The sequence below is a fragment of the Moschus berezovskii genome, chromosome 14, assembly GCF_049115385.1.
Source record: "Moschus berezovskii isolate FMDL1 chromosome 14, NW_MosBer_1.0, whole genome shotgun sequence".
In the NCBI taxonomy this organism is placed as follows: domain Eukaryota; kingdom Metazoa; phylum Chordata; class Mammalia; order Artiodactyla; family Moschidae; genus Moschus; species Moschus berezovskii.
Window position 1 is genome coordinate 45752334 of NC_142473.1, and position 12891 is coordinate 45765224.

General features: G+C 47.8%; 1 protein-coding gene across 3 annotated transcripts in view; it reads left to right on the forward strand.

Annotated features, from left to right (window-relative positions):
- GALNT18 (polypeptide N-acetylgalactosaminyltransferase 18) overlaps positions 1-12891 on the forward strand; it is a 361090-nt gene that overhangs the window by 243551 nt on the left and 104648 nt on the right. For 2 of the 3 annotated variants that reach the window (XM_055423366.2, XM_055423365.2), the window contains exons 4-5: positions 9118-9301; positions 10825-11022. In XM_055423366.2, the coding sequence (XP_055279341.1) occupies positions 9118-9301; positions 10825-11022 (382 nt within the window). The remainder of the gene's footprint in view (positions 1-9117; positions 9302-10824; positions 11023-12891) is intronic. The other variant, XM_055423367.2, reaches the window with a different exon arrangement.

Consider the following 12891-nt stretch of genomic DNA (forward strand, 5'->3'; position numbering starts at 1 on the left):
CTTGTGCAGACAGCAATGGGGCCTACCGAGGACTGTCCAAAGCGTTCAACCCAAAGATGACTACGTAGAGAAAACAACTGCCAAGTGAAAGGCCTGCAGTCGAAAGCAGCCAGGTGGAGCCCGTGGGTTTGGGAGAATGAAAAGGACAACCATCCAGCCAGGTCGTAGGCAAGACTCTTTCAGACTCTGAACTCTCTATTGTGGGCTGAAATCATAGATAATTCTAGAGGAGGCTCCTTTCCCACCTGTTATAAAGCCAATCTTCATTTCTTTCAGTTGTTACCAATCTTGGCTACCCGTCAGAATCTCATAAGGAGTTTATATCTGTTACTGAGTCCTTTTTATAGGAGTAGCTCCTACTTGGTTCTAGCCAGTTGCTTCCAAGCAGGATTGCCTTGCAGACCAAAGAAATATAGATGTAGGACCAGAGCTGCCAGTTTGAAAACTCATGCATGCTCGGATTTCCAGAATGGGACCTCCGTTCATTAAGAGCCCTGCAGGGTTTCTCAAACTCAGCGCTGCTGACACGTTGAACTGGAAAACTTTGGGAGGGCTGTCCTGTGTATTGTAGGATGTTTAGTGGCACGCGTGCCTGTAGCACCCTCTCCAGATGTGACCATCAAAACTGTCTCCAGACACTGCCAAATACCCCCTCAAGGGGTGAGAATGTGGCAAAATCCCCCGCAGGTGAAAACCACTGGGCTAGGAAAGTAACAGAGTATGAGTCTTCTGACTTCAGCCTGCACCCTCTGTCTGCCCACCCACTGCAGCAAGCACTGCCTCTCAGGCTCAGGAGGCCTAGTCACTTAGGAAGTCTCAGTGTCAGGGAGCACTGAATCAGTGCCCGGAGTTCTTTTTCAAAACTTTCTCCCTTTCCTGCTCCTCACTCTCTCTCACCCCTCCCTCCTCTCTTCCTCCCTCCCTCCTTTCTCTCTCCCTCCCTCTCCCCATCTCCACCCAGTCCCCTCTCTGTGTAGACTACAGCACATGCCTTTTAAACATCCAGCAGAATGAAAGCTCTTTATGGACTATCCTGTTCACACTTAGAGCCATAGCAGCCAGATCAGCAGCTGGTACATAGCGAGTGCTCGTTGCTTGTTGAAGGAATGAGTGAGTGGTCCCTCCTTCTGTTCCTCTTTCCCCCGAACCTCCAGCAGACAGGAGAAATGATCATCTGAGCACTGAGAGAAGGATGAGGAGCCGAACCTGGTTCTCCATGACAAAGCTGGGCAGGCTGGTCCACAAGGATGCCTGTGCAGCCATCGTTCACAGAGAAGCCCCACTGGACGTCAGTGTCCTGATCCTTTATTTTCCTTTATGCAAGAGATAAAGAATATCTCATTAGGTGTTTAAATCAGATTAACAGCCACTGGTACCAGACTTCTGTTCAGCTTGCATTATGTTTCTTTTAGGGCGACTCTGAGGAGCTAACTGCTTTTTATTTAGCAGGTCAAGGGGCATATATAGGCAGGGAAGAAAGGGCTCTGTCTGACTAGCCTGGTGAATGTTGCATTTTTACTTGGCATCTGAGTCTGAAGGGGGAGAATAACAGCTTGCACTCAGCTGGCTCCAAGGGGAGGCACGGGCTGGGGAGAGTGGGGAGTGGCCTGTGACCTCCTAAGAGCAGAATGCTGTTTCATCAGCACAGCTTCTGGGAGTGCTGATGTACAGAGGTCGTTCAGATGTCAGCAGAGCAGGGATTTGTGGACAGCAGGAGCGGGCTGAGGAGTGACACAAGCAGGAGGACACCTGGCCCCATGCAGGGTGCAAATTGTATTCCTCTGTCAACACTGGCGGGTGAGTTAACAGCTCTGCCATTGAGTCTGCATCTGACAGAGTCACAGAGCAGACTCCCTGCCTCCCCTTTCCCAACATGTTCAAACAAACATGAAGTATGGCCTTCCCCTTCTTTCCACATTCACACCCCTATCCTGCTCTTATGAAGACACTTTATTAAAAATTATTTATAGATATTTCAAAAAACAAAGTAGCTACCAAAGGTAAAAGACAGTGCAGCTTTTAGACGGCAACTTGAAAATTAAAGCTTTAACAAAAGCAGAGAAGGAAAAATGCTGGTAGAACCCTGTGATTAGTCATTATATTGTCTCTGAGCTTCCTAGCAGCCTTGGCAAAAAAAGTAAATATAACAGGTTAGGTGTTTGTGTTTAAGTATAAAGAAAACGTCAAGTTCTTTATATGTTTTTTGAGCTAAGTTCTGAGAGATAGTCCATGTATATATAAAATAGGCAATATCTTACACAACAGTTTTCTAGCACAAGTTGAAATGTTTTTGATATTGTTCTTTCTTGCTGTGGCAGTTAGCAAAGTTTAAAGGAAAACATGAAAATCTAATTAAGTAAGGGACTTTGCCAAGACTAAAGAGTGTTGTCCAGGGTATTTCAGGCCTTTAAAAAATTGTTTAAGCAGTTGTTTGGTGGGGGCTAAGCCAATTGAGCTATTTCAAATCTGAAAGATGATGCTGTGAAAGTGCTGCATTCAGTATGCCATCAAATTTGGAAAACTCTGCAGTGGCCACAGGACTGGAAAAGGTCAGTCTTCATTCCAATCCCAAAGAAAGGCAATGCCAAAGAATGCTCAAACTACCGCACAATTGCACTCATCTCACATGCTAGTAAGTTCAGTTCAGTTCAGTCGCTCAGTCATGTCCGACTCTTTGCGACCCCATGAATCACAGCACTCCAGGCCTCCCTGTCCATCACCAACTCCCAGAGTTCACTCAAACTCATGTCCATCGAGTCGGTGATGCCATCCAGCCGTCTCATTCTCTGTTGTCCCCGTCTCCTCCTGCCCTCAATCCCTCCCAGCATCAGACTCTTTTCCAGTGAGTCAACTCGTCGCATGAAGTGGCCAAAGTATTGCAGTTTCAGCTATAGCATCAGTGCTTCCAATGAACACCCAGGATTGATCTCCTTTAGAATGGACTGGTTAAAGTCATGCTCAAAATTCTCCAAGCCAGGCTTCAGCAATATGTGAACCGTGAACTTCCAGATGTTCAAGCAGGTTTTAGAAAAGGCAGAGGCACCAGAGATCAAATTGCCAACATCTGCTGGATCATGGAGAAAGCAAGAGAGTTCCAGAAACACATATATTTCTGCTTCATTGACTATGCCAAAGCTTTTGACTGTGGGGATCACAATAAACTGTGGAAAATTCTGAAAGAGATGGGAATACCAGACCATCTGACCTGCCTCTTGAGAAACCTGTATGCAGGTCAGGAAGCAACAGTTAGAACTGGACATGGAACAACAGACTGGTTCCAAATAGGAAAAGGAGTACGTCAAGGTTGTATATTGTCATCCTGCTTATTTAACTTATATGCAGAGTACATCATGAGGAAAGCTGGGCTGGAAGAAGCACAAGCTGGAATTAAGATTGTGGGGAGAAATATCAATAACCTCAGATATGCAGATGACACCACCCTTATGGCAGAAAGTGAAGAGGAACTCAAAAGCCTCTTGATGAAAGTGAAAGAGGAGAGTGAAAAGGTTGGCTTGAAGCTCAACATTCAGAAAACAAAGATCATGGCATCTGGTCCCATCACTTCTTAGGAAATAGATGGGGATACAGTGGAAGCAGTGTCAGACTTTATTTTGGGGGGCTCCAAAATCACTGCAGATGCTGATTGAAGCCATGAAATTAAAAGACGCTTACTCCTTGGAAGGAAAGTTATGACCAACCTAGATAGCATATTAAAAAGCAGAGACATTACTTTGCCAACCAAGGTCCGTCTAGTCAAGGCTATGGTTTTTCCCGTGGTCATGTATGGATGTGAGAGTTGGACTGTGAAGAAAGCTGATTGCCGAAGAATTGATGCTTTTGAACTGTGGTGCTGGAGAAGACTCTTGAGAGTCCCTTGGACTGCAAGGAGATCCAACCAGTCCATTCTAAAGGAGATCAATCCTGGGTGTTCATTGGAAGGACTGATGCTAAAGCTGAAACTGCAGTACTTTGGCCACCTCATGCGACGAGTTGACTCACTGTAAAAGACTCTGATGCTGGGAGGGATTGGGGGTGGGAGGAGACGGGGACGACAGAGAATGAGATGGCTGGATGGCATCACCAGCTCAATGGACATGAGTTTGAGTGAACTCCGGGAGTTGGTGATGGACAGGGAGGCCTGGCGTGCTGTGATTCATGGGGTCGCAAAGAGTCGGAGACAATTGAGCGACTGACCTGAACTGAACTGAAGGGAATCCTCTCTTCCAGTCAATAACTAATATTTGATATACAACAGACTGAGAACAGAATCTTTTTTCCTGGCTGGTCCACCAGAAATCTTTATTCTGGTTAAAAGTTAGCAGATCTCAGAGTTACAAAGGGGCAGGCAACTCCTACAAAAAACAAAGCCTTCTCATCTCTTGCTACCACCTTCTAAGCTGGCTCGTCTGTGTCTGGTTTCATTTCCTGTGCATCAGGAATTCACAATCTTATTTTAAACCCAGCACTGTTCCGAGACAGTAGATCCCATTTTATTAGCTTTTTTGTATAGCAAACTACCCCAAAAGTTCATGGCTTAAAACAGCAACCATTCACTGCCTCACAATTCTGTAATAAGCCCAGCTTGTCTCTGCTCTATGATGTCAGCTAGGATCACTGATGTGACTGCGATCTACTGGTGGTTGAAGGATCCAAGATGGCCATACACGTGACTTCCTGGGAAGTCGAATGCTAAGACTTCACCTTCCAATGCAGGAGGTACAGGTTTGATCCTGGTTAGGAAGATGAGATCCCACATGCCTCAGGGTCAAAAAAACCAAAACATAAAACAGAAGCATTATTGTAGCAAATTCAATAAAGACTTTAAAAAATATGGTCCACATTAAAAAATAAAATCTTAAAAAAAATAAAATAAAATATCCCTAGATGGGCTTCCCTAGTAGTCCTGTGGTTAAGACTTGGTGCTTCCACTTCAGGGGGTGCAGGTTTGATCTCTGTTCAGGAAACTAAGATCCCACATGCTGCACGACTTGGCAAAAAAAAAAAAAAATGGCCTCACTCACACCTGTAGGGCCTCAGTGAGATGACCTCAATGCCTGGGACTCCCTGGGCTGCTCATCCCCTAGGAGGCCAGCTTCCTTACTTAGGGCAGCAAGAGAGCAAAGGCAGAAAAAGCTGCAAGGCCTCTGAAGGCCTAGGCCTGGAATTTTCACAGGGACCCTCTGGCTGCATTCTGTTGTCCCAGGGTCAGCTGAGAATCAGGGTGCAAAGCGGCCACCCAGGATGAGAATTCAGAGAGGCGGGATTCATGGTACATCACTTGGTGGCGATGACCCACAGCCCTGTCCCAGCAACACCTCAGTAACAGTGGTCCCCACAGGCGGTGTCCTCACCTGAGAGTGGGGAAGGAGACCAGGGATCTGTCCTCCCTGGGGGCAGGGAGAGAGGTCCTTTGGTGCTAGCCCAGGCTCATTCCACGTTGTGTGCACTCACCACTTAATGACCACCATCAAAAGTCCAAACATCAGGCTTTATGAGCTCTATGAAAGATCTATGAAGATCCTTTTTGGATCCATGAAGAGTGGACCTTTGAAACGATGAAACAGTATGTATTTTAAGAGGCTTCCTGGCAACCATGCTTTAAGACCTTGTAAGCATGTAAGGGTACACCGACCTATGCCACTGTACCAATGACTTCCTGCCATTACTGAGACAGCCGCATTCCCAGGCCTCCCCAGTCAGTGGGAGAACACAAGGTCATTTTCTTATTGGCTAGAGTGAGCTGCACAGCATGTTGGTGTGACCCAAAAGTCAGCCGAATTTTCTCTGTGCTGAATGAGAATGCCTGACAGCCCCCAGTGAGCCTAGCCCCAGACAAGGGTCACACTGTTTGAAAGGATGAGTTGAACAACGACAAAAGCCACATGCTCATCACTTTTGCAGAAGCTGGAAAGCTGGTAGAGCTAGATAACAAAGCAGTGGATAACGGACTCAAGGGGAAAACGCATTCTGACCTCAGAGAAGTGCTGTAAATATTGAAAAGATTGAATTAAAGGGGAGTAAATGAAAGATCCTTGTTTTGACTCACAGCACTGGAGTACACACACACACACACACAAGCATACATGTGTGCATCCACTCACACCTGCATCCATCCATCACACTTGCATCCATCCACTCACACCTGCATCCATGAAGAGATGGGATGGAGGAGGCCTGACTCAGCAGCATCACATGAAGAGAATCTAAGTATATGTTTCTAGTAAGGTTAATTTGTGTCAAAAGTAGGCAGAGTTAATGTGACCTTAAGCTATTATGATATTAACAGGTACATCAATTCTAGATTCAGGGAGGTGATTAATTTCCTCTAGTCTATACAGCTCAGTTTGCTCCAGAAAAAAAAAAAAGAGCCAATTCTAGCTTTGTAATTTAAAAGCATTATAGAAAAACTTACATTTTTAGGAGAAGTTCACCATGATAAAAGAACTTGAACTTACAAGAGATGAGGAAATACAAGGAGGAATTAAAGACATTTGACCTAGAGAAATTTACAGCAAGGACTTAAGGATGGTCCTCAACTCTAAAAGGTTGCCACATGGAAGAGGGACTTGATCTGCCCTCAATGGTCCCCAAATGAGTGGAAGGTTGAGGAACTGTGGCATTTAAAGAGTAAAAGGAAAAAAAAATCTAATACCTGGAATAGATTGTATGGGGTTCTCTGTCCATTGCAGGGGCTGGATGATCACTCATCTGGATCCACAGAGGGGATTCAAACCTTAGATGGGAAATTGGTTCAAAATGAACTTCCAAGTCCTAACTCTGAGGTCTTGGGATTCCCACAGACTTGACCAAGGTCACAGAGCAAGGGAGTAGTTGTCTAGCACAAAAGTCTGCCTCCCTCTCAGCTTGTTTGCCTCAGATTCAGTTTTCTCATCTCCTTAATGGTAACTCAAGCAGTGGTGCAAAAAGCAGCCTAGGGGCCTAATCTCACCCAGCCTTTTGTTTGGCCAGCATCATGTGGTAAAAGACTTGAAACCAATACCTGCTACCAGTTCCAGCAGTAGCCATCATGCTCTGTTGCCTTTCCTGGGCATGAGGCCACAGCACACATCTGTATCTCCTGTTTGGCTCTTGTGGCTTTGCTGCTTGCAGACTTCGGAGCTGGGGGCAGGCCAGAACAGGAAGAAGTGGTCCTGGACCAGAGCATGTGAAGCGGGCTTTGTCAGCCAGAGATGGATCCTTCGATTTCCAGGGACAGTCAGCTCCCCCAGCTTTTACAACTCCCACTGTGATGGAAACTGTAAACAGGCTAGAGAGTGCTATTCACTTTGCACAGGTGTCACTCCCATTAATCCTCATAACAACCATATCTGTTCCCTGGGGCTGCAGAGAACAAAGCACCCCAGACTGAGTGACAACATAAATGTATTGTCTCACTCTTCTGGAGGCTAGAAGTCCAAAATCAAGGTGCTCCCTCTGAAGATGGGAGGGATCTGTTCCAGGCTTCCTCCCCAGCTTCTGGTACCATCAGATGTTCCTTGGCTGCTAGATGGCCATCTCTGCATCTGTCCACCCTGTCTTCCTTCTGTGTAGTCTGTCTCTTTGTCTAAATTTCCCCTTTATTAATATAAGATCACTAATCCTATTGAATTAGGACCTAATGACCTATCTTAACTTGGTTAAATCTGTAAAGATTCCATTTCCAAATAAGGTTGTGTTCTAAAGTCTAGGGTCAGACCAAAGCCTTTGGGGAGAAACAATTCAATCCATAATAGTCTACCTTCTACTCCTCACCCCCTCATTCATGTCCTTCCTATGTGCAAAGTACATTCACTCTATCTGAACATCCCCATGGACATCAGGCAGTGGTTTAATAACAGGTCACAAGGCTAATTCCATGGCAAATAGAATTAAAATGCTATGTTGCTGACTCAAAGTGCTGTCCTCTTTCTGCTACCCTAAGTTCCTGCCAGGAGGTGTACCTACCATGTGCCAGGTGCTGTGCCAACTGCCTCCTGCCCTTTGCTCACTCCTAGTGGGCTGCCTGTCTGGCAAGACCCAAGATTGGACACCAAGGGACACGCGGGGCTCAGCCCACCTGGGTCTGTCCCAGAGCCTTGGGCCCTGGGCAAGCTGGGAAGATAGGAGGAGGGGCAGTTGGAAATCAAGTCCTAGGGAAGTGCTGTGGTTGGAAGTGGGTGAATGCGGCCCACTTAGGCCACTGTCTGGGAGGAGGGAGGTGTCATAGTGTGTTGCCTGAGCTGCTATGGAAAACACAATGAACGTGCTGCCCTGTTCTGCTGCTGCAGGGTCATATGCAGTTATGAAGATGCAGGGGAACTGGATGTTTAGCCAGGTCCAGGGACACCCAGCAACAAGTCGATGCCAGTCACTTACACAGCTCTTGGTCATCCACTTCCTGGAAAGATGGAGTTCCGGGCAAGGAGTGGGTCTCAAGCTATGATCTTTACACATGGAACTTTCTCTGGGGATCGGGGAGGACTGATGCAGACCACTGGGGAAGAAGGAAGACCCTGAACAGATGAGAAAGAGTGGGGCTTTGAGGTCATTCAGTTCAGTTCAGTTCAGTCGCTCAGTCGTGTCCGACTCTTTGCGACCCCATGAATCACAGCACGCCAGGCCTCCGTGTCCATCACCAACTCCCGGAGTTCACTCAAACTCATGTCCACAGAGTCGGTGATGCCATCCAGCCATCTCATTCTCTGTCGTCCCCTTCTCCTCCCGCTCCCAACCTTTCCCAGCATCAGAGTCTTTTCCAGTGAGTCAACTCGTCGCATGAGGTGGCCAAAGTATTGCAGTTTCAGCTTTAGCATCTGTCCTTCCAATGAACATCCAGGATAGACCTGGCTTAAACTGAACTCCCACTCATAACTTCAGGGTATTGGACAAACTGATCAAACTTCAGAGCTGGATTTTCCCAAGGGCCTGTTGTGAAGATTAAATGCACCGTGTGTGTGAAGCAGGTGACCCTGTTCATGTTGCTGGGCATAATAAATATTGTTTTCACCTCTGTCTTTCTCCTCAAAGCTGAGCTTTGTTGGGGAAGGGACTGGCCCCTCCTGCCTCTCTCGGGGGGTCAGCGCACCCTGGAAGGGTGAACGTCTTCCCCATGCTAACAGTGCATTTTCTCACTCACAGAGGAGCTGAAGGAGAAGCTGACGGAGTACGTGGACAAGGTGAACGGCCAGAAGCCAGGCTTCATCAAGGTCGTGCGGCACAGCAAACAGGAAGGCCTCATCCGCTCCAGGGTCAGCGGCTGGAGGGCCGCCACTGCCCCCGTAGTGGCGCTCTTTGATGCCCACGTGGAGTTCAATGTGGGCTGGTAAGTGCCCATTGAGTCCCAGTGTGGTCCAGGGTGCAAAGCCCACTGGGATCTCAGTCATGATGGGGGAAAGGGGTCAGCATCTGGGTGTGCAGGTGACCAGGCACCAGGCTGGCCCTTCAGGGTGGGAGAGGGTCAGGGATCAACAGGTCAATACAAAGTGTCTCAAGGGTTGGTGGCATAAGGGCCGACGTGGTCCTCTAGGAGACATGATGGGGGAGAAGAGTAAATACTTGGGGCAAAGTGAGAGTTCCAGCCCAACTAAGGACCAGGCTGCAACCCCCAGGAAAGGGGAGCTGGATCAGACATGAACTGAAGCCCAGCCCCACAGACAGGGCCAAGACCAAGAGAGCAAAGGGAGCTAAGTACCCTGGGCTCCCTCCAGATTCCAGATCAGAGGTAGCAGAAAATCTCAGATTCATTCCACTGGTAAAACTAGGTCTTAGAGCACCTTTCTTTCTCTGGCCAGGGCTGCTCAGGTGCTGGGAGGGGCAAGGCCTCAGTGGCTTCAGCCAAGCAGAGACAAGGTGCCTGATGCTGACATCCCTGCAGGCCGAAGGGCATGCTGTGTGGTCCACTGGGGGTGGTTTTGCAGAGAGCCCGGGTGTGGTGGGGCCCGGGTGCTGGGGATGGCCGAGTGTACCACCCTCTTAGCCACTGTGCCTGGCAGCATTGGGGTCTGCTGTCCCTCTTGAACTCTGAGCACCACCCTCTGCCTCCCCAGAGTAGAGTGAGGAGGGCCCTTTGGCAGGAGGGAGCAGCAGGCGTGCACACAGCGTACTTGGACATAGTGGGTCCGGATTAAGGCTGCCATGCAGGCATTTTTTATAGCTGAAGTCCCTGCTTACCATTTGTGACTGTTTAAAAAGCACTTTCATGGATTTATGGCCAGGAGAAGAGAGGGACACTTACTATTTCAAGCATATTTGAATAAACAATTATGCAACAAATGCATTATTAATGAGAAGCTTATCATTCCTGTCTGCAAACCTTTTACCCGCCTGGTACCCACAGGGGCTCTGGGCTCTGTGGAAGCAGGAGCCCCCTCACCTCTCCTTGGGCGGTGGGGATGCATGGGGTGGGGGTGGCACGCCTGGAAGGACTGAAGAAGCACCACACGATGGGTGGAGACAGGTTTGTTCTCACCTCTGTGTGTCTGCCATCCTCATCTGCTTTTTCCTCCTGGGTGACACATTGAATTTTAGCAAAATCAAAGCCCAAGTTGAAAGCTTCCCGTGGAACCTCAGAACTGTTTCTTTCTTCTTTCTTGAGTCTTGATTTCTTTTTTTTTTTCTAATGGAATAAAGGAAACCAAACAGACATCAGGATCTAAGGTACTGAGAATCTGTCCTCTCAGCCTGGTTCACACGGAATGAGGAGTCCAGCCTTGTGTAACCCAGCAGTATGGGGGTGGGAGGCAGAGCAGCTCTCCCCTGGAGGAAAGAGCCAGGAGTCCCTTCCTCCTTCTGCGGGGGAAGGAGCTATAGAAGGTGCCAATCTCCCTCCCCCTCCTGCCTGCCTAGGGCTGAACCCGTGCTCACCCGCATTAAGGAGAACCGGAAACGGATCATCTCCCCATCCTTTGACAACATCAAATATGACAACTTTGAGATAGAAGAGTACCCGCTGGCAGCCCAGGGCTTTGACTGGGAGCTGTGGTGCCGCTACCTCAACCCCCCCAAGGCCTGGTGGAAGCTGGAGAACTCCACGGCCCCAATCAGGTAATGTATTCTTACCTGGGGAATCTCCCTGTGTTGACAAGGGCTCCCCGCCCAGCCTGACCCTCATTCCCCAAACTCCAGCCCCATTATGGGGCAAGATGGGGTGGTGGAGAGAAATTACAAATGACCTTCAGTCACAGCTTGCAGCCTCTGTGATCCCTTTTTCAAAAATTAAATTTATTTATTTTTAATTGGAGTATAATTGCTTTACAATATTGTGTTGGTTTCTGCCATATGTCAGCATGAATCACCCATAGGTATACATACTGATGATCCCTTTTAAAAAAGCTGTGGCATCCAGAACACATTCAAAGGCTCAAAGTTACTCATTTCAACACAATGCTGTGGGACACCTGCTGGGTGGCAACTACTGTGCTGTGTGCTGGGGATCTATAGCGATCACCACTCGATTCCTGCCCTCAAAAGCCTAGAATATAGGGAAGACAGACAAAATAATTGGAATAACAAAGTATTCCCCATGCTGATGGGAAGTGTGGGGGTGGGGATCCTTTATAGAGAGTGTAATATTCACACTTGTTTTTACGGGAAGGTAGGAGATTGCCAGGTTGGAGCAAGGACATGCATATTCACAGGAGCAGAGTGAGTTCATGGACACAGAGAAGGTTCATGGGGTCTGGAAGGAAGGAGGACAGGGAGGGGGCAGCCCCAGGCAATGCGGCTGGTGCACCCCGGGGCCCTTGTATGCCTGGCTGATGTTTGAACTTACCCTGCAGGACTCAGTCAAAAGTGGCTTCAAACTGCCATTCTAAGATCCCAAACTCTGTCTTTGCTGCTGCCTTTAGAGACACTCAAGTGACTCCTCTGTGTGGCCTTTATCTTATGGGTCAGGACTCCTGAAAAAGCCAGCCACAGCAGCCTTTATTTCTACCTGGTTAGTCACTGACCAGGTGTCTGATGCTCCCTACAAAGCCCTGCCCATTAAATGCACAGATGGCATCAGAAGGTGGCCGAGGGGACAATGCCTGGAATGAAAGAGGAGATTAGAAACTGGTGTTGCTTTGTGTTACATGAGGGAGAGAGATTATGAAAAATATCATTGAAAATGGTTGATCATTATCTGGGATTGCATTTTTCCTTGCCAGAAGAAAAAAGCCATATTCATATTTAAAACAAGATGGAAGAGAACTCCACCCATCTTTCCTGCATTGTCTCTGTCATCTGTCTGTCAGACCTGTGCCAGACTTCTGTGTTATTATTAATAAATGTTTGCTGAGAGGTCACTGTGTGCAAGACCACACATGTGGTCTCATCTGCTCTTTGTCATAACCTGGGGACAGCTCACTGTGTCATTCCCCTTTTACAAGATAAGGAAAGAGAGAATGACAAAGGCGAATGGCCCTGCCAAAGGCTCCAGCCAGTGAAGACAGGATCCAAAACCAGATCAGCTGGATTCCACACCTAACTATCATCCTCCCAGGCACGCACTGTTGAGCTCAGAACTGGTGTGGCTGAATTCTACCCCTAGGTCTGTTGACTGCTGTTGGTGGGAAATAGATCATCACACATCGAGCGTTCTTGCCGAAGTCTGCACTGGTACTAGCTGCTTCTGCTCCCCTCATCTCTAAATGCATCAGCCAGGACTTAATCACTAAACCTGCATTCTAGGTTCTTGACAAAGCGTATCATCTGAACCTCAAATATCCATCACCTAATCTATATCAAAAACTTAACTGAGGCAAGGAGGAGGAGGGAGGGATAAATTGAGAGATTGGGACTGACATATAAACACTACCATATATAAAATAGATAATTAATAAGAACCTGTGTATAGCACAGGGAGGGCTTCCCAGGTGGCGCTAGTGGTAAAGAACCCACTTGACAATCCAGGACACATAAGAGACACTGGTT